Below are 22,150 nucleotides of genomic sequence, written 5' to 3'. Positions count from 1 at the left end.
GTTAATCTGAAATATCACGTGTTGTATTATCAGAGGGGTTTTTTTCAGGCGTGTGTTCAGACAGGAGTATTCCTCTGTATTACTCACAGTTTAGATGCAACTGCAGCTCTGTCTCCGTCTCTTGTGGGAATATATTGAGCACAACTTGTTCTTTGAAAGGCCTGCCTGCTGCTGCATGGCTCTTTTTTCCTGCAGCCTGTTTCCACTCTGTTTTATCTCTCCCTGCTTCTAAGGCTTCAAAAATGAAGCTTTAGGCACCTTTTAATAAAGATGTTTCTAAATTTGGAACAGGCTGCTCAAGCAGATTCGACTAATTTTGCCATATGCAGCTAGACCCCCTTATGTGGAAACATCTGCCACTTGTCATTTGGTAGATATTTCAGCCTGCCAAGAAGTGCACTTCAGAGACAAAACGCTTAAAGAGCCATTACCTCCTGCAGCTTCCACATCCCTTTATTATTAATAAATACCTGAAATATTTCCAGACAGAGCTCTGGCACTCTAAAAACAAACCCTCGAACAGGCTGACAGTAAAAACTTCACTGCAACTGTGTGCCTATTGTTTTATTTTTACCGTCATCTCGGTGCCAGTGGGTGTCTCCTAAGCTTTCACATCCCTGCCTGCACTGCGCATGCTCCCTGCATCCTCTCCTCCATCCACACGTCGAGGGACTTGAAAGCTTGAATAAAGATGCTCAACGTCTCGGGTCGCTGGAGCCTTGTCACCGGGTGAAACTGAGTTATCAGGAGGGACGCGCACACACACAGGAGCTGTGTAGATTTAGCAGAAAGACTATCCAGGTTTCGGGCGGGCACTTCCACCGACATGGAACTGAAGAAATCTATTTCGGACACCGAGCGCGCGCTCAGGAGCTACGGCGCCGTGTCGGAGACGGCATGGACAACAGACAAAGGTGAGCGTCATGTATTAAAATAAGATGATGTTTCACCGCCTGCTGCTCAGATATAGCAGGTTAAAGTGTTGGGTTTTGCAGCATATGTTGCACTCTGAGAAAACACAAACAGCACTTAGCGCTGAAATGGTTAATACATGACTCACAAAGGTTTGGGATGTAGCTATCAATAGCGCTGCCTCGGTGCTATAGGGCCTATTAATGCCCCTTCATGCACACTATGGGTGTTGCGGGGTTTGTGAATGAATTTGAGCCAAAAGGGGGATACACCACAGATACAGCAAGCCCGGCGCATTTTTGAAACTTGTGCACATTTGATTCAGTCTGATGCAGAATGAAGCAGCTGTTAATCAATTCCCCGGTCCTCTGCTCCCACCAGTACAGCCTATAAAGCTACTCTGGATTTTACATTTACAAGCATATTTGAGTTTAAGGCAAATGCCTATTTTCCTCACTTTTAGTGATTATTTTGAACCCTTTGAAACCTGAGTCGACATCAGTTCTCTTGTGCTGCATTAAGACGCTTTTCACAAGCATGTAAACCTTTGAAACCTGAGCAAATTGGTTTGATTTATTTTTGATAACACAGGGGAAAAGGCAGTGAGCAGTTTGGCAAGAAATGTCCCACATATTGCAAGAAATAAGGAAAAGATGACGAGGAAATAACCTGAAAATTAGTTTGAAAATTTTGACATTTTTACTTAATTTATTTAATTTTTTTTTTTTTAGCACTTTTAAAAAAAATAATTTCCTTGCTTTTTTTTGTTTTTAATTTTTGTTTTTATTTTGTTATTGCTAATTTTCAGGTAATTTCTTGTAATTATTTATTTATTTTATTTTTATTTTTATTTTATTTTTGTTTTATTTATCTTGGTTTCTTTGGGTCATGTTTTGTTGAATTGTACAGGGGATGAACACTAAAATAACAGTTTCTGCACAATCATGATAATAACTTCTAGTGACACAGTACATCACCACACACTACAGATATAAAAATGACTGTACAAGCTGTACAAACACAGTTTCTTGAACATTGTGAGAGCTACTGAAAACCCTGTTTCTATTATTTTGTCCTGCATCTCTTTTATTTGTCATTCATGGCTGCAATTAATGATTATTTCCCTGATAACTGATTCTCATTTGGTCAGTAAAACATTAGAAATACTATAAAAAAGGTCCTGTTATAGTATGCCAAAGTCCAGTGTGACGTCTCTGAATTGCTTATTTTCAACAAAGCAAAACATATTCAATTTACAGTGATATAAACTGAGAAAAGCAGCACATTGTCACCTTTGAGAAGCTTAAAATCAGAGAATATTTTGCATTATGCTGACGCATGACAATAACTATCAATTAATTTCCTGTCAGTTGATTTGTTTAGTCAGCTCTAAACAAACTGCAGCTTCAAATGTGACCATAAAGCTGCACAAACACAGTTTGGACAAAAATAAACATCATTAGCTGCAGAGCTGTTGTGTCAGATGTTTCTGTTATTTTGTCCCGCTACCTAATCCCAAGTGATGACGGGCGATGATGGATGACGCATGTGCTGACAGCAGAGGCAACAAAGTGATAACGTGCTTTAAGACGCGTCCATCCTGGTTGGTTCCACTGACGATAACAAATCACAGGAGAGCAGGGTGTGAAGAAACTTCCAGATGAAGTCAGAGAAGAAGGGAAAAATGCAGTGGATATTTTTAGACACAGAACCAGCCATTGCTCTCTCTCTCTCTTTCTCTCTCTCTTTCTGTCTAACACAAACACACAGTCCAAAAACAAGACAGAGGTAAAGCAGAGCTACGCCTCCCCAGGTTTATCTCTTCTCTCAAAAACCGTCTGTGTTTACCTTGCATTTTCTATTTTGTGCTCCTTTATTTTGAGGAGTGAGTCCAGAGGCAACAGCAGTGTGTATATATACAGTGTGACTGCAGGATGTGTCAGGGGCATCTGCATTGGATGTCACACAGATGCTGACATTTCCCTGTTGTCGAGCCCCATGTGGCCGCCGCACTGTGCACGATCCAGGCTGTTTATTTCTCATTAAGTCCTAATCCTGATGTACACTGATGATCTAGTTTGTTTTAATGAAACAAAGCTGATTAATTATGTGTGTGAGGAGACTGGCTCACGTCTGCAGGTGATGTGAGGAGCAGGGTTGCCTATAACTTCAGATAACCTCACCTGTTCCCTGGTGGACATGCAGCTTTTAATTATAACATATCAAAGGTGTTGGTTCCTCGTAATGTCTTTAATGCTGAGTGTGTGAGCGGCCTGTTCAAATGAGAGGGTGCTGTTAAAACATTATTGAGCTGGCACTTTGCCACCAGTCAGGACTTAATGCAGCTTGGTGTTATTGATGGTTAGCACGTGGCTGGAGTGTGCAAAGAAAAACAAGACAGAAAGGGGACACAGAAAAGATGAAAAAACAAAAACATCTTTAGCTCCTGCTGTGTTTTGTATCGTGCTGCAGTTCCATGATATGAAGTTTGATTTTGGCGTCAGAGTCTTTTGTCAGCAGACACGTCGGGCGATGATTCAACATCAACGTGGCACAAACAAACCGGGGCCCTCCTGTGCAGACTTCTGTCTGCTGTGGTGAGTCAGCTCCGTCCTCATGAAAAGTACCACAAACGCAGACTGCAGTTCATGTTGCTGCAGGAGGACGGAGAGCTGGTACAGTCCTCTAATGTTAGAAGACACACTGTGGATAAATGTCATGCGTCACATTTGATAGCTCCGGATTAAAGATGCAAATAGTTTGTTTATTCAGGTGCATGAAGACCTATCAGCTTTGGCAGTGTGGTCCTGCCAGTAAGGGATGGCGTTACAGCCAGTATGGACAGGAGGATTAATATCCATATGGACAGGTGCATGTCTAGCCTATATGGATATTAATGATAAAATAAGCAAAAATGTCAAAAAAAAATCTCTGGTTCAAGCTTCTCAAATGTAAATATTTGCTGGTTTCCATAACCTTTATGATTATAAACTAAATATGTTGGGTTTTGGCAGTTGGTGGGATGAAAAACAGCATTTAATGACATCAACTTAGACTCTGGGAAACTATTCACTCTTTCTAATATTACAGACCAAACATTCCATCAGTTAAACACGAAGCAAATTAATCACTAATGAAAATAATTGCTACTTGCAGCCCTGCTGTTTTAGGAAGACACTGATAGCAGGTATCAGTGTCAGCTTCATGTTCAGGATCCAGTCTCACTGCAGTACATTTGCTGTCTCTGTGAAATATTCATGTTCTGCACAGAAGTGAAAGATAGATAACTGTTCATGTCTCAGGCCTGCAGAGATGTGGAGTGTAGTCTGACAGGTTAACGCTGGCCATATCATTATGTTGAAGTATTATATGATACTTTTTTTAAGAGATGCTCCAATGATTGAGTGTTACATCTCCATAATAGCTTGAAAAAGTGCAAAATTTAAGCAGCAAAGGCCGAGATATCCAGACCTGGCCTCTAGTATGGGATACACCAGTAACCTGCATCCTACACTTCTAATAATGCAACTTGCAGCCTAAGTGACATTGCCCACAGGTTTCTAGGCTTCAGTTTTGAATCCATGAGTCATCATTTTGGTCGTCACCACCTTGGTTTTAGTGACCATATTGGGACAAGAGGGTCAAGATGACCTGTAGTCTGACGTGCACCTCACCAGAAATTAAACTACACGTCAGACCTTCTGTCTACTTTTGTAAGTTGAAACCATTACCCTCCGTGGAAACGAAGCTTATATTTACTTTAAGAAACAATAAATTGTGAAGGCAATAAAGACTCCACAAAAATAGCATTTTAAGTCTTGTGTGTGATTTATTCCTGGCTTCATATGAGTGGAGGATATCTCCGCTTGTCTTTAGGTTAGGCTAATAATGTAAAATGCAATGGCTTGTGCTAATAACGTTAGCATGTTGTATTTGTTTGGAAAACATCTTTTGAATAAGACAGTTGTTTTGTTAGTGAGCCTTGTGAGCTGTAATGGAGCAAAAATATGTACCTTTACTTTTGTTAAATGTTGCAGTTGTCCCTGGTTTTATATGAGAAGAGGAAAAGATTGCTAGCTGCTAGGCTAACTAATACAATGTAAAACGCCATAGACTTGGGCTAATAACATTAGCATGTTGTATTTGTGGGGAAAATGTGTCCAGATAAAGACAAGTGTTTGTCTGTGAATGCTGCGAGTTATAGTGAAGCTGATTTGTGTACTTGTGTTTGAAATTTTCTCTATTAAGCCATGTTTAATGTGTGTTTTGATTCGACAAAACTTTACAGCACTTCACAGTAACCTCCGCTGCCGACTAGTGTTTTGGAGGTGTAACTGCAGTGACACGGACACACCACCACACAAGTATAAATGCTAGCTTGGTTAACTTTTTAGGTGACCCAATCATTGCATTTAACTTTCATGAACTGAGAACACACTAAAATAGCAACAGCTACGGCTATGTCTGTACTCTGTGAATCTGGGGATCTGCCATAGTTATGTTGCTTTACCAACATTGTAGCAGTGGTAGCAACTTGACAGTGGAAGTCACCCCCGTCACCCAAAGCGGCCACGCCCTTATCCATCCATTTTCAACTGCTTATTCGAAGCAGAGTTGCGGGGGCAGCAGGCTGAGCAAAGCGCCTCAGACATCCCCCTCCCCAGCAATGCTTTCCAGCTCCTCCTGGGGGACCACAAGGCATTCTCAGGCCAGACGGGATATGTAATCCCTCTGTGTATTCTGCCCAGGAGGCATCCTGATCAGATGCCCAAACCACCTCAACTGACCCCTCTAGAAGCGAAGGAGCAGCTCCACTTCGAGCTCCCTCTGGATGTCCAAGCTCCTTACCCTATCTCTAAGGTTGAGCCCAGCCACCCTTAAATATGCAAAACTTTAAGCCTTAATGAAATGTAAATGGTTGAGTTCTGAAAAAAAATCACCTCCGTACAGTAGGCACTTCAGGATTAGCTTCATTTTCTACCCCCAGAGGTTGCTGCTTGGTTAATGTCCATGTCTTTCAAATTCCATACCCCCAGTTTTTAACACAAGTTTTCTGTTAAAAGTCTGAAGTGTGAAGATGAAACTAAGATAACCATGATGATGTCACTTCAGCATCATCAGGGTAATTTTCCTGAAACTTGACGTAGCTCCTTCTAAAGCAACAGAGGACATGATACAGCTGTTCTCACTGAGCTGAGTAATGCTCCTCATGATGAGTTAACTGATCTTCATGTGTAACACTGGGGGAATGCTCCTTTAATTAATTGCAGTGGAGGCAGATGGCGATATTTGGAGGAAGAACGCTTGATGACATGAAAGAGAAGGAGAAGGAAACCAGGACAACACGCTAATACACAATCAGCTCCTTCAGTTTCACAGCCATGGAATATATTTGTGTCAGCAAATTAAGATCCATACTGTTTCTTGTATGTTTTCAGGTGCTGGTAAAGTCATTTGCAGTGGTCAGTGTATTGATCAGTGCAATAAGTGTTTGGTCAGTGTAGTCAGTGATGGAGAGTGTGAGGTCAGTCGTCCAGTTCAGGGAGGAATAACTCAATCAGCAATAAGCCACAGCTGCTCATTGATCCATGTCAGTGTGAAGACATTTTTTTTTTCTTCTTTAACAACCTTCCTCTTTTGAAAAAGATCTCAAAGTGCCTCTTTCACATGCTTAAATCCTGCTTGTCCTCATGTCACACACATCTTCACATCATCAGTAACTGAAGGCTTTTAATGGAAAGCAGTCATTTGTGCCTGAGACACTGCTGTGACTCTGAGACGCAAATCACCCCTCTCAATTAGACACGCTGTTTTCTCTCCAAATATCATGTTCTTGGCTGATGTGAGATGACACGTCACAGGGAGACAGGGTGAGAGATGTGTCTGCCAAGACGCTGACACTGTGAGAAAGTTTTTTAAGGATTAAAAAGACAGAAATTAGGACGAACTCGTGGGTTTGTTTCTCACGTGAAATTGAAGGAAAACAAATACACGATTAACATGTAACCAGGAGTTTTCTCTTTGTAATTTAAACCAGAAAATAATCTTCAAACTCGGAAGCACCGTCAAAGGTTATTTGTCTTTACTTACTTAGTCATCATCTACGTCACTGATGATTAATTATGAACAATGTAAATACTTTGTGAAAGCCTGTTAGAAGGTTTTGTCACGTCCCTCGCTGAGTGATACTGACACAGGAGGCACCCATTGGCACCTCTATGAGACATACCGGGCTTTGAAGAAATCGTTGACAGTACTGACACTTAGAGCACTTGACGTGGTATAAGTAGTAGGGCTGACCCAGTCCTTTGAAGCTTGAATTGTTGCCATATTGATCAATGTCCAAATCAGTATTTGAATGCTTCGATTTTTGTTTGTTTTTTACCTCTAAAATTGTGGAGGAAATAGAAAGGTGGCAAGTGTCAGGCACAAATACGACTAGTGTTCTCCGTGCAGTCATCAGCTCCAGCTTCAAGTATTGAATTGGCAGTCTGACGAGGAAAAGGAACACGTGAGACGAGACAGTTTTCCATGGTTGCCAACTGTAGTTAAGCACCTGCTTTGCATCTGGGCCTGACCCCTGGTATTCCGAGTTATTAATAACGTACAGAGACACTGCTTGCAATAGTCCACCTTCCACCATTTCTTCCCTCTCTCTCACATGCAGCAGAGGTAAGTCCCAATAATGTCAGCTCGAGTGCAAGTGGTTGATTAGTTTAACCCCCCTGTTGCCCCCAGGTTCAGTTGTGTCCTGTCGGAGCTTTGAATATTCATGGGTAATTATTGATGAAGCTTCGAAGCTGCTAAGATGGTATTCAGGACAACCTTACAAAAGAACGAGAAACTCCATGTAGGGTGGAGGCGAGGGGTGGCGGATGGGTCCAACAAACAGAGATTTTCACCCAGGATTCAGCTGTTTGTGTCCCGTGTGGAACCAAAAATCAATGCTTTTTTTTTTAAACGAACGTTATTTAACTTAGGTCTATCACATACTTAGGTTGCTCGTGCAAATTTACGTCACGTTACGAACTTATTTGAACCCAAAACATGATGTTTTTTTGCACCTAACCAACTCCGTTTTGTTGCTTCAACCTAACCACGACCATTTGACAGTGTTAACCATGTTACAGTGTGTTTCATCCAGGAGACAACTGTGCGTCACATACAGATGCTAAGGGATGTGCCTTCAGTGTCGGTATCACATGCTAAGGAAAGTGAGAAAGTGTCGATATTTTATGACCTTGGATGAGAATGAGTTGGAAAGCACCAGAAGTCTACCATAAAATATCATTGTCAATTTCGATGTCGAGGTATTTGGTCAAAAATATGATATCTGGCTTTCAGCCCAGTGTCTAAAGCAGAGCTGTCCTTGTGGAAAAGACATTATCACTATAAGGATGTTGAGGGTTTCATTCTTCTGTCCTCCCCTGCCTTTAAAGTCTACTACCTTTTTTATTCCTACCTTTCCTCCCTCTGCCTCCCAGGTCATTCAGATGTGTCCATGGCAGAGAGCACCATGGCTCCAGAAGAGATCGAGGTGGAGATGGCTCGTATCCAACGCCTGCGAGAGGTCCTGGTACGCCGGGAGTCTGAGCTGCGCTTCATGTGAGTTGCTGAACTGTCATTTTTTTTGTGCTTTTGTAACACCGGATGTAATAGAGTGTGACAGAGATTGAATCGATACAGTGTAAAAAGCAACTCCTACGGCTGTCCTTGAGTGGATAATAAGGTTTTTCTGTGTTGGCACTCTCATGACACGCTGCAGAGACGCTTAAGTGTTTTCTCCTTGTGACATAAGTTGGCTCTTTTAAGGCTGCTCGATACTGAGAGAGGCAGCATTTGTCCATTGATTATGCAGAGGGTTGGACATGCCAATAGCAGCTGGATGAGTCACCATGATGAACTCAGCGGCTCGTCATCAGCATCAGCTTCAAGTATTATGGCATCCTGTATTTATTTCCTCTCTGTCTGAACCCTCGCTGCGTTTATCATAGGGATGTTGTGTCTGCGCTTTCTGTGGAGAATGACAACATGATCAGACGAATACTGAGGTCACACTGCAGCAGTACATTTTGTACAATACAAACCTGCCGTCTCAAGGTCCTGTCATTACAGTGAAATGACAGTTTGGATTTTATGAAGTGGGGTTGTATGAGACACTTATCCATAGTCAGTGTGTTAACTAATGAGAGTATTTTCACTGCTTTACTTTACAGTCAGACAGTGATTTCCAACAGGAAACTGAAGCTTATGTTGCTCTCTTGATGATTGTTTCTGTACTTTTCCTGTTTTGTTGTTGTTATTTTGCCTTTGATTTTTTTTTATGTATTTGTTGTACGCTATGATGTCATGATTACTTGTGTGTACCCCAGGAAGAGTGGTTGCTACCATGGTTGAGGTTAATGAGGATCCAAATAAATAAATAAAGCCAGACTCCATTGAGAAAATCAGCAATTTAACATTGCTAAACACAGGAGCTGCTGGTCTACTGCTGCCTCCATCAGCTATTTAAAGGGCTGTCAAGCAACTTTTGCTGTGATAGTATTTAAGAAATTTCAATTCAAATGAACTTTGGCAGATGTGTCGTAGTGAAGCTGCTGGATTGGACACAATTGTCCGACCACCAACACTAGTCTGCAGTCCACCACAGTCCATTTTGTAAGGCAGTTAGTTAGTCAGTCACAGGTAGACTTACTCAGTTTGAATGCCTGGTCGAGTGTGGCTTGCGAGGCTGAATGCTAGCGCTAGCATCAGAGGCCATGTTAGCTCGGACCTCCGGGTTCATCGCTAAATGCTTTGCGTTGAGGGGATTCTTAGGCTTGAAGTTCTCTGCTGGTTCGGAAATTCCTTACTGCAGAAATTTCAGTGCTCCTATCAACAGTTCCATCTAGGTTTTTTTGAAATGCAAATGTTCCATTATGGGGCTAAGCAGTGTCACCTCCATCATGTAAGGAAGCTGACGCACCGTGTCAAAGGGCACCACAGAACGCGATTAATCAGCATTTTTTTAAAACACGTTATCTTTTCTGTGATTAATTTATTGAAATGAACGTGTTATTTTGACAGCCCTAATTATATTGTTTGTGATTTTGTGTGACTTTGGTGTTTAAAAGTTTTTGTGCAGATTCACCAAAGTCAGACAATAACACAAACTAACTAACTGACTGAGGCGGCGGTAGACCAGCAGCGCCCATGTTCAGCTATCAAAGTTACTGTTACAGCTTCCCTGTATAAATGGGCTGTCTGACGGAAAGGTAAAGTGGTGAAAATACTCTCAATATAGCGTAAACTTATGCTATCTTTTATTTTCGTTACGTGGCTAAAATACGTTTGGCAGTACTCCTTTCTGCTTCTCCAAACTTGCCGTGTGCCAGTCACCATCTACTGTATATAATAACTGACTATGGATAAGTACCTCATACAACCCCACTGCAAAAATCTGAACTATCCCTTTAAGTGCACTGTCAGATAATGTGAAACAGGCTGCAGAATTCACTGACAAATACACACCCAAATCCCAAAATATTTAGTTTACTTCACTGTAAAACAAGTCATAGCAGCACATTTGGACATTTCAGAAGCTAACTATTAAATTTTCTTGCATTTTTGCTTAAAAAGTTACTAAAATAATTAACAATTGTAACTTATTTCTCCTAGTCGATCAACTAGTCATTGCAGCCTTTTAATACAGTCTCACAGTAGACTACATGTAGGGCTCAACAGTACGACTGGAGACTATGTAAATTAATATATATACATTTATATTTCTTTCTCTTTTTTCTCATTTTTAATGCTGATTCAAATACTGATTATTCGTCTTTTTTTCCACTTGTTTGCATTTAGAAGTGGAGTTCAGTGAGAGCAGGTGTTGATTACATCCTACACAACTGATACACAAACAAACAGCTTCACTCCATCATCACAAAAACAGAAAAACAAACAAGCAACAGCAGACAAACAGTGAACAACGTACCTCACACAACACAGGGACAAACAGTCGTACAACAGAAAATTAATTTTGGCATAACAATATTGGAGTTTCTCAGTTTGATTTTTTAACTTTGACTATGTGTCACAATATACTGATATTGTAATATAAAATGACATACTCTGTGATGGAGGATTTCACACTCCTACTACATGTGATAAAACAAACAAAGCAGTTTTGTTGTTGAACTTGTTTTATCACCATTTTTTGTTTTGCTTGTCAAATTCCACTTTCAATGAACCAGGAAAAAACTGCATTACATTATCATCAAGTGTCTCTAATATTGCACCTTCACAAAATTGAATTGACAGTGAAAATATGAGCCACAGTGTTGGGCACTGTTTATTTGTATGTGCTGAAAGTGCATCACATTGTCTCAGCGCTGTAACAGAACAGTGTTATTTTGTGGGTCATTACTCCTCTAACGTGTGCAGCCGCGATGGCTGAGGTGTCGGATGATGCTGATACACATCTCAGAGAGCTCACTCAGTGGGTAATGTTAATTCACACGCCCACTTGAAAGGCTTCATTAGGCCGCCACGCTGCTTATTGCTTACGTCTCTGTTGTCAGGCTCCGTGTGGCTCAAGACGCCACATAAACACACACACACACATATACACACATGCATACGCCCAAGTAGCAGATGGGGTGTCAGAGTGCAGAAGCTGCTGGAATCCACAGAAAGCACTGAAGGAGCGAAACATGAGGCAGAAAGAGGGAGAAGAACAGAGAAAGAGGCGGAGAAAGAAGCTGAAGGGAGGGGTCAAGAAGGGAAGAAAGAGAGGAGGGAGGTGTGAAACAGAGCAACAGGGATAAATGCAGAAGGAAGAGGAGGGCGGGGGGCTGTGGATGAGTCATCAGCCTGATCTATCACGGACAGAATTAAACCTGTGGTAGCTGTCACTGCTCCACAGACAGAGAGGAAGAGAAGGAGGCGGGGATTTAGGGGAGAAGAGGGGGAGATGAGGGTGAGACGTCAGGGCTGCAGGGGCTCAGAGAGCTCCGAGAGCAGCGAGGATTGATTTATGTTGCATGTTTCCATCTGCACACTCTCCACTGATGTGTGACACATCGGAGCCTGAGGCTGTGATGTCTTAATGACAAGTACAACAGTGGATTTTACAGTACAGCAGCAGAGATTAGTGCCGAAATGATCTGCCGACTAATCAATTATTCAATCGACAGAATAGATGATTAATCGTTTCAGTTATAAATAAAGCAAACATGCCAAGTATTCGATTTTGGGTGTGCAAACGGGAGGGTTTGATGCTTTTCTCTGATTTATATTAATGGTGAATTCAATATTTGTGGTTTTATACTGCAGGATTAATATTAGATTTACTCTGTTAGTACAAAGTTAACAACAGTGCTTTTGTCCTACTTCTTTTTTATCAGCCTCTCAAAGTCTTGTAACTATTAGTCCTTTATTTTCAAATATTTGCACATTTTCTTTTTAACTGTTTATTTTTTGTGTTTTTCCTTTAAAATACAGTCACATATATTGTGGGTGTCACAGATATTGTTGTAGATGACACCATCTTTGTGATTACCGGTCATGGGTTTATCTTATTGAAATAATCTACAAAATGTTGCCACCTTTCCTGTCAGTGAAAACTAATCTCTGATTATGTTTCATCACATCTTTTAACAAAGTTTAGTGGACTGTAGGGTTTTCTGTTTCCAGTTTAACAAATGCAATGTTTGAGCCAACAATGTCACAAAGCGTGTCATATTATTTTGGTTATTTGACAATTCTGTCATAACTGCTTTCACTCCAAACGCCGCCAGACCTGATCTGGAGTGAGTCACTCCTGTAAAACCTCAGACAGATCTTAGAATATTTTAGAAGAAGAAGAAGAAGAAGAAGAAGAAGAAGACAACACACAAAGACCTGAAATACACACACATGCACAAACAGGACCTATACATGCATTAAATGGAGAGATGTCAGAGTGAGAGTGAGGGCTGCCTTGGACAGGGCACCTCTGCAGTGGGCAGAGGGCTTGGCGAGGATGGAGCACCTGCCGCAGCAAGCGAGCACGTCATCTGTAGTCATTTTGACTTGACCAGCGGACTTCACTGCAAGCCAATTGGCTGTTGAAACAGATGAGCAGCCTGAAGTTCTAAAACCAGCCACTGGCGATTTGACCAGCAGAGTTGCAGGTGACAGGAGTTCACAGTGCTGCAACCTTTCTCTGCAACATTTCAAAACAGTTTCGTCTCATCGCGAATATTTGGTCTGAACTGGGCTTTAGAGATTCCTCAATTCTGATTGGTTGTTTTTCGTGAACCATGGTAGATTAGAGGCAATAAGAGGAGACTATCACAGACACTCTTGGTGCTTCTCAAAGTCAAGGATGCCACCTTGGCAGGACGGGTCCTACAGAGGCTGGGTAAGACTTCCTCCTATTACTCTATGAATCCACATCGGAGCAGGCTGGCGAGTGCTCAGGTGTGCGTCACTGAAGAGGCTCTGTCTTTAATTCCGGCAAATTGTGCACAAAGATTTGTGGGTACTTGACAGGATCCTTGACAACGGAACAGCCCTTTGGCAGGATTCAGTGACATAGCTTCATTGAAATTTAGAGGTTTAAGGATCCTTAAGGACTTTAAGAAGCACCATCTGTCTCATATGATGTGTGGATGTCGTGACAGTTTCAGCAAATATGACAAGAAGTTCTTTTGTAAAAGTTACCTTCTGTAGCTTTAGGAAGAATAGGACGCAAACAGACTAATGTGCACATTTTCCCCATAACAACATGCCAGGAGGAGTCAGAAGCTATTTGTAATCGATTGTTTTGTTCGTAAGGACCAGAGCTACTGATTTGTAATTGACAGGTTCTTGAGAAAGCCTGGAAATGATAACAGATAACAAATGAAATGATAACTTTCCCCAGCCCAAGTTGGGTAAAAATATTCAAGTTTAAAAGATGAATTTCTGAGCTTTTGGAGACTGTGAATTTTTCACTCGATCAAGACGTGCCTGACAGATTTCACTGTACAAATCCTTCACACAGATGTTGCAGCTACGCCTGTTTTTCCTCCCGGATCCATGATACAACACAACTCTGCCCAAGATCATTCCAATCAGATAAAGACGTCCAAAGTGGATGTGGAAGCAGCTAATAATATCTGCTGTCCCTCAAACTGATGGAGGCCAGTGATTTACTGTTTTCTTTCTCTTTTCCTTCTAGGATGGATGACATTCAGCTCTGCAAAGACATCATGAGCTTAAAGCAGGAGCTGAGACAGATTGTCGCAGTACCAGGTACGGCTCAAACACACACACACACAGATATACACACACACACTCCTAAAGAAAACCATCTGTAAGCATTTCAGGAACGAAACCTCTGAAATTGATCCTCTGTGTGCGAAATTGTCCACGCTTCCTGTTTGGACTCGACCAAAAATAGAGTTTTTTGGCAGAAAGTGCTTCTGTTTGCGGCTCACAAGAGTCCCATAACCCCAGCGGGTGTTGTGGTGATTTATAGGGAGAGCCGTTACGCTAAACTACGCAGGATTGATCGTAAGTCTCGGGGACGTGGTGGAGTTATGAGGGAGAGATAATCATACACACACAAACACACATGCATCATCAGTGTGAAGGCAGTGTGAGCTGAGGGAAGCTTTCCAGGCACGGCGTCCAAAATGAATTTCAGTAAACACTCATTTTTACTCCCTGGGTGTTTCTGTGGTGTGTCTGTGGAGTGGAGTACAGAATCAAAGTGAGCTCCAGTTTTGTTTGTGTCTGAAGTGCAGCGGGAACGAGCTGAAGTGGCTCACTGACGTCATCTCACATAGTACACATGCATGAAGCTCTGCATGCAGGGAGCCTGGCAACAGTGTGTGGGGGCAGGAGGGGCTAGTGTCGTGTTCAAGGCCACGCACAAACACACACATATACACAGCTAAGAGGCGCATGTATGTCCAGTGACGTGTCAATCACAGGGCTATTTTTAACCACTAGACTCTGTACATTGTAAGGTTCAATGTGCAGCGTGATGCCAGAAAGGCAAAGATAGATAGATAGATAGATAGATAGATAGATAGATAGATACAATACATAAGGTGCCAATTGAAATAAATAAAGGGGGACAAAGGATCTCCTGGGGCATTCCAACGCAAAGAAATAAGGTGATCACTGCAGCTGCTTCTCTGTCCAGTCATGATGTTGTGTAGAGGGTGGCTTGTTCCCGAGGATGACCTGCACCTTGCTCTGTGTGCGTCTCTCCACCACAGTCCCCACTGAAACCAAGATCCGGCCAAGTACTGAACCTGCCTTCTTAATCCGCTTGTCCAGACGTGGATTTACCTCTGTGGTTACGTCTGAGGTCCTGATTTGTGTTGATTTGATACAGGGCTGCAGTCAGGATTTTAAAAACACTAAGGTCATTTTTTCCATTTCCACTGTGAAAAGTTGTGCATGGTACCAATGGAACCTTTCCGTACCGACCCCATGTTTGGTCCCCCCTCTGTTGGGGTACCTAGCACACAGATCTGGTACTAAAAGGTGGAGCTGTGAACACTGCAGTCTGTTGACTGGTCAGTAGCAGACAGTCACTCTGCTTAGGGCTGAGTTGTGGCACGGTTTTATAACCGTGCTCGTGCATTAAAATTATTATTTTTTGCAAGTAAGACAGTGTGTGGGAGTGTTTCTTTAAAACCACCAAATTCCCTTCAACAGAATCCAGAGGTCGTGACCTCTCCGTCCTCAACAGTGGCTGCAGCTTTGATTGGATTGCATTATATTGTTAAGCATTCCTATTATTTTGTCCACCCCCTATGCTTATGGGATTACTGCTCGCACAAACTGCACATAAAAACTGCCCCTCGCTGACATTCCCATGAGCCACTGGGGCCTCATGTTTGCAGCTGCCGTGGGTTCTGGCGGCCCATAACTCCATTCCAGCACAATGAGAGTCACGTGACACACAGACCGCGCGGCCTCCCCGGCTCCTCTGACATTGGGATTTATATGTTGTAGCCACGCGCCCCTCAGATTGTTCTGCCCCCGGGGGAAACACAGTGTAGCTGCACTGCTCCACTTTGTTTCCGGATGGGAGAAAGAGCTGATGTGTGCAGTCAATTTTCCCATTTTCCCCATCTAGCCTGGATGCAGGCAATGTCAGACAACCTGCCTCTGCAACTGTCTGCGCATGTGTGTGTGTGTGTGTGTGTGTGTACTTTATGTTAGGTCTGTTTATGTGTGTCTTCCTCTGTGCGTTGGAGTGTGAAGGTTAGGAAAGTGAAACAAAGCAAAGAGGATGCGTTTGTAGATCTCTGACTCTGAATGCAAATTCCTTTGCAAAGTGAAACAAAACAAAAAACAGAGCTCTCTGCCATTTGCATAATTAAGTCAGTGCCTTATTTGTAATACATTATACATGAAGAGAGAATTAAGGGTCTATTTGCGATGTGACTCAGTGTTTAAGAGCCAGCTGACTCTGCTATAAGGTCAGCTTGTAAAGGTCAGTTGCGACAAAATGTACAAAACCTGCATTTATATTTTATGAGATGAATTAGTGGAGTATCATGGTTTCAGTTCAGTCTGCTTGTCCCTGTAGTCACCCATTTATTTATTTGTTTGTGACTTTTATTTTCTGTGTCCTTACCCCCCAGAGAAAGAAAAAAACAAGAAGCACAGGCAGCGGGAGGAAGAGCTGATTCTGAAGATTCATAAACTGGTGCAGAAGAGGGATTTCCTGGTCGACGATGCTGAGGTGGAGAGATTAAGGTACATACAGCCACAGTTAATATCCGGGCTCTGCGGGTGGTGACTGACTGTTTGTTTACTCAGACAGTGTTGGGTTGAACTGCTTCCACTGTTTGTTTCTTCATTTGATAGACACAGGAAGCTTTGAGAAACAGCGGGAAGGAGGCTCATTAGTGTAATGTGAGCGTGACTGAAGGCGGGGGATGGGGTCACTTCATCATCACAGTACTGCCTGCTGTGTGTGTGTGTGTGTGTGTGTGTGTGTGTGTGTGTGTGTGTGTGTGTGTGTGTGTGTGTGTGTAGGAGGCTGACTGATGACCATGGCTCTGCATTATCATTTTCTGCTCCCTCCTCTTCCTCCTCCTCCTCCTCTGCTCCCACAGATAACCCGCAGAGTGTGACACAGAGATAACTTTCAGATAGACGTGATAATGATGTAAAATCATAGTCTGGTTTGGAAACACTGGATGAGCAAATGGTGAAGTTTCTCTGAGCGACTGCAAAGGTTCATTTTAAAAGAGGACTATTAGACATGCTCTGGTAATGGGTTAAATTAATCACTGTAATGAGTTAGTCTGTCACTGACAGTTTGAACAAGCTAGGCTAGCAGCTTTGTGAGGCTGCACGGCTAAATGCTAAATATTAGCTGACGTTCTGTTTACAAACTCTCACACCACATCTCATTTATCAAGTCGTTTGCTCAGTGCTTCCCAAACACATGCATTTTGCCACAGACTGTATATAATAATGGATGTAGTCACCCTCATGTCACCCATTGGTTTGTGGACTCACGTTTTGAAGCCTCGAGTCTGACATTTCGGCTGTCACTATCTTGGTTTTTGGAGCCAGAAATGATCATATTTGGACAAAAAAGCAGAGCTGTGGAGGAGCAAGCGGTGGATCTGACTCATAGACTTTAGTGACACCCGTCACTCATGGCAGCCTGATCCTAAATATGTGTAACTTTAAGCCTTAATAAAATATAAACAGGTGAGTTATATAAAAAGTCACTCCCCGTACAGTTGTCATGAACGTTGAAATTAGCTATAGAGGGCATTTTAACATGGGGGTCTATGGGGATCGGCTGGCTTCTGGAGCCAACCTCAAGTGGCCGTTCAAAGAACTGCAGTTTTTGGCACTTAAGCTTTGGCTCCATTTTTCAACCCCTGAGGTTGCTGCTTGATTTTTGCTTAAAAAAAAAAACACATCAGCACAAACAGTGTCATGCACGGCAGAGTGGCGTGCCTGGGCGAACACAAGCTTTTGAACCCTGCTCAAGATGAGCTCATATATATGCTCAGGCAGGATACTTGTTGACAGTGTTTTATACTGAAAAGTTTGAGTGAAAATATGTGTGTTTGGGAGTTTCTGAGCATAAGACTGGACTTGCTGTGAGGCAACAATGCTGACCACTGTATCACCGTGCTGCCTTGGATATGGTTTTGCTGTTGTTAAACGTGGTCCCCAATGACTTCCATTGATGAAGAATGTTGGTAAAGATTCTTAGTCATCCAGGTCATGGTAATCTTAAGTGCTATATCGTAGGCAACTGGACTTGCTTGCGTTTCACCTCTCATCCAAGAGGCTTCTTCAGTTCTAACAGACCGGTGTGGAGCCGCAGGCTTTAACCCCTGTGTGGGGGTGAGGTCACATGTAAGTCGTTGACCCACCTGGCCATAATGTGTGCCAGTAGGTCTAAACAACCACTCCACAAGCACATGGCACATTATAGGAGAGCCAGCTTCTCGATTCAAGACTCAGCTGTCCACTTTCATCTAAAGGAGATGAGACACTCCTTTGAGGACAGCAATGTTCACATCTTGGCCAGAGAAGACAGATGGTTTGAAAGAGGCGAGAAAGAAGCCATCTTTGTCAAATTGGAACGCCCCTAGTTCAACAGAGGAGTTGGCCTATGACACCACTTCTCACACATTTACAATACAGTCCTGAGATCCCTCCCCAGATAGCATGGACCCACCTAACCCTAACGACACACATGATGGCCAGCTAGGTCAACGACTCACATGTGACCTCAACGACTCTGTAAGGGTTCACACCCACACAGGGGTTAAAGCCTGTGACTCCACACCAGTCTGTTAGAACTGAAGAAGCCTCTTGGATGAGAGGTGAAACATCTTTAAGAAACTCAAGCAAGTCCAGATGCCTATGATATAGCACTTAATTAATGAAAAATGTTCGTCTTTATTGGATTCTCCGTTCACTGTGGAGGCATTATAAAAATAATAAAAAAATAATAATAGTAATACGTGGTGATTAACTGATACATAAAGGGTCATTTTGTGGGGCACAAACAGTGGTTCAGGTTCATAAAGCTGTCCAGTAACTTAAAAAAAAATCTGTACCGACTGCATTGTATTCAAACAGCTGACTGTGTGACTGTATCTTAATCTCAGGGAGCGAGAGGAGGATAAGGAGATGGCTGAGTTCCTCAGACTGAAGCTGATGCCGCTGGAGAAGAAGCTCAAAGCCACACAAAGTGAGTGACAATGTCTGGGCAAAAAAAAAAAAACCCAGCCAGAGTGAGGCAGGATTAGTGTTCCCTTTCACTTTGTCGATGTCATGATTCTCTTTTTCCTCTCTATTTAAGATCCTCCAAAGCCCAAGAGACAAATCCCAGAGCCGCCTCCCAACAAACCATCCATCACCAAGTCAGGAGTGGCCATCATAAAGGATTGCTGCGGAGCCACCCAGTGTGCCGTCATGTAACTGACAAAGACCGCCTAACGACCTGTGTCAGAAACAACACACTCACATCTCATGACATGCCATAAATCTCTTCCTGTGACGGAGAACCTCAGTCAGCTGTGGTTTCCCCTTGGAACTGTTCAGGAATCAGGTTTGCAAATGAATCACAGATTAAGTTTCAGCCTCAAGATTTCAGCCCGGAGTTTGGGAGCTGATCCCTGATCAGTGCAGGTGGGAAACCTTGATGAATATGTATTTGAAGTAAAGGGAACTACAAGCACAATGATTAGAAAGTAAATAAATGCTGGGGTTCTCTGTCTGACAGGAAAAAAACATCTATTATCACCCCGTCATGTTTGACAATGGGCATTTATTTTTCCATTTCAGCCCTTTAACATCAACCAGTTAACCTCTGTTACTTTCAGGATTTTTTATCTTTGTTCCCAGGTGGGACGGACACGTGGCCCAGACAAACAATATGGTTACTGGTATAAAAAATGGTAGAAATGTTTGAGGGAGGGCAGCAAGCGGATGCTTTTGCATTGGAGCTGAGCAATATTTTTGACTTCATGCATTGGCTCAACATCAGTTTAATTCTCTATCTGTGATTCTGTGATATCTAATGTACTGGATTTAATGGTTGAGTATGTCGGATTTAGTGGCATCTAGTGGTCAGGTTGCAGACTGCAACCAACTGAAACTTCTCAGAAGAGAACCAGGCTCCCAGGAAGTGGCTAAACAGTAGAATTACACTGTCATGTGATGCCATTGGGCACAGAATTACTTTTTCCAATTAACTTACAAGGCGAAAGAAACGTCTGTAAATCAATGTATACATTTCATTTTTTGAGCTTCACAGCCCCTGTGAAATGACTCATTTCATCATCAGAATTCGATCCATTTTTGGCTTAATGCCCCACTGAGCAACGATTATAGGTATAACAGGACCCGTCTCCAATCTGTATCCAGTTCTCTCAAAGCATCCATGAGGACCCACTCCATATGTAAGGGTGGCTCACTCCAAGGTAATGAAAAACACACAACTCTTAGTTTCAGGTGATTATACAGTCATGAAAAAATAGTTCTGTTAGCTTCATCACAGCGTGACCTCCAACATGCACTGGGGCAGTTTGCAGCCCAGTGTGAAACGGGATGGGAGTCAGCACCTCCAAATCTGAGGCTGCCTCCAGCGAGGGAGTTCAAGTATCTCAGGGTCTTGTTCACGAGTGAGGGTAGAATGGAGCATGAGAGAGATCGGAGGTTTGGTGAAGCGTCTGCAGTGATGTAGGCATTGTGCTGGACTGTTGTGAAGAAGAAGCTGAGCCGGACGGTGAAGCTTACTGGTCCATCTACGTTCCAACCCTCACCTATGGTCATGAGGTCTGGGAACGTCTTGGGTTCCCCCAGGAGGAGCTGGAAAGCGTCACTGGGGAGAGGGACGTCTGGGGTGCTTTGCTTGGCCTGCTGCCCCTAAGACCCGGATAAGCGGATGAAAATGGATGGATGGATATTATATTCTATTTCTGCCAATATATCCCCCTTGATCCCATGCTGGGCCGTTAGAGCTTTGGCAGCTTTAAAAAATCTGTGGTGGTCATTGTAAGTTAACAAAACACAGAAAATACTCACACAGTTGCTACAGAGTTGGGTCATATCAGCTGTGTGTTGGAACATTTGCATTTCACTCTGTAGTGGCTAATCCTTACTAGCATGCAACCTCATATGACCCAGTTCTGTAGCCGTGTTTCCACTGGTTCACAGCTCTTTCATTATTTTGTTTAACCCCTGTTTCTGCCAACACTTGAGGGCCTAGTGTTTGGGATTTAGTGGCATCTGAGGTTGCAGACCAACTAAAACTTTCCCCATGTGCCAAGCAAGAATTCAACAACACTAGAGCCAGTGTTTGGGTTGTGTGTTTTGGGATACTGTAGACATAACTTGGCAGACTCCGAAGAAGAGGACCTGCTCTGTATGTAGATATAAACCAGGCCCACAAGATGACACCAAACCATGTAAAGTCTGGGTCTATGGTCCCAATGATGCGGATGATGTGGGTAATTTTATACATAAGAGGTCAAACGTTTCGGCTTCATGCTGACCAACTTTCAATTAATTAAAAGTGACCCACCTCCACTCCTGTATCCAGTTCTCTTTACACATCCATGATATAAACAGTTCTTTCTGAAGTATAGAAAACACGATCATTAGTTTCAGGTGATTATACACTAAAGAAAGCATTATATTTATTATATTTCTGCTGATATATCCTCCTGAATCCTACACACTGGACCTTTATAAATAATTTTATTCAACATGGTGGGGTGTTGTTCTAAATGATCCACTGTGCTTGCTCATTTCCCACATACTCTTCATACTAACATCATCTCAGCCATCAGCTACTGGGAATTACTGACCGTGGTAGTATGACATCATTCATAGTTATTATGGATATTGCTGACAAACAACTTGCATCCTCTGAATTTAGTCTTGCGTTTTTATGATAAACACCAGGAAATGAAATGAATGCAACTCTCTTGTAAATGCCTACAATAGACGGTGTATGTTTGAGTGTATTTAGGACATTAGTGACTCCTGTCAAGCAAAGTGTTGCTCTCTGTCACTTTACCCTCCTTCTGATAACTTAGCGTTCTGTAGTAGTGAATTTATGAAGGTCCTTATGTTGAATATTGAACAAATATGCAGAACATAAGCTGAAACTACCTGTACATACATGTTTAAATAAAGAGCATCTTTCAGGAACACTGGGTGATTCTTCATTGAGTCATTTGATTTCTCTGAAACAAACTGATTGAGACGAGGCAGAATT

At 42.5% G+C, this 22,150-nt stretch overlaps 1 protein-coding gene across 1 annotated transcript; it reads left to right on the top strand.

Annotated features, from left to right (window-relative positions):
• Positions 1-612: 612 nt before the first annotated feature.
• bmerb1 (bMERB domain containing 1) lies at positions 613-22,062 on the top strand. Its single transcript, XM_049569011.1, has 6 exons — positions 613-914; positions 8,397-8,517; positions 14,096-14,169; positions 16,524-16,638; positions 19,032-19,114; positions 19,226-22,062. The coding sequence occupies exons 1-6, from the start codon at positions 827-829 to the stop codon at positions 19,342-19,344; spliced, it is 600 nt and encodes a 199-aa protein (XP_049424968.1). The 5' UTR covers positions 613-826; the 3' UTR covers positions 19,345-22,062.
• The last annotated feature ends 88 nt before the right edge of the window (positions 22,063-22,150 follow it).

Source organism: Epinephelus fuscoguttatus, linkage group LG3 (genome assembly GCF_011397635.1).
Source record: "Epinephelus fuscoguttatus linkage group LG3, E.fuscoguttatus.final_Chr_v1".
NCBI lineage: Eukaryota > Metazoa > Chordata > Actinopteri > Perciformes > Serranidae > Epinephelus > Epinephelus fuscoguttatus.
The sequence above is the reverse complement of the archived record's forward strand: the minus strand, read 5'-3'. Positions and strand labels throughout refer to the sequence as shown.

What these genes read in the sequence shown, in the direction of transcription:
- bmerb1 (XM_049569011.1), top strand. Translation starts at nt 827, where the DNA reads ATGGAACTGAAGAAATCTATTTCGGACACCGAGCGCGCGCTCAGGAGC. An exon ending in GGCATGGACAACAGACAAAG is followed by an intron (nt 915 to 8,396) that starts GTGAGCGTCATG and finishes TCTGCCTCCCAG; the next exon opens with GTCATTCAGATGTGTCCATG. An exon ending in GAAGCTCAAAGCCACACAAA is followed by an intron (nt 19,115 to 19,225) that starts GTGAGTGACAAT and finishes TCTCTATTTAAG; the next exon opens with ATCCTCCAAAGCCCAAGAGA.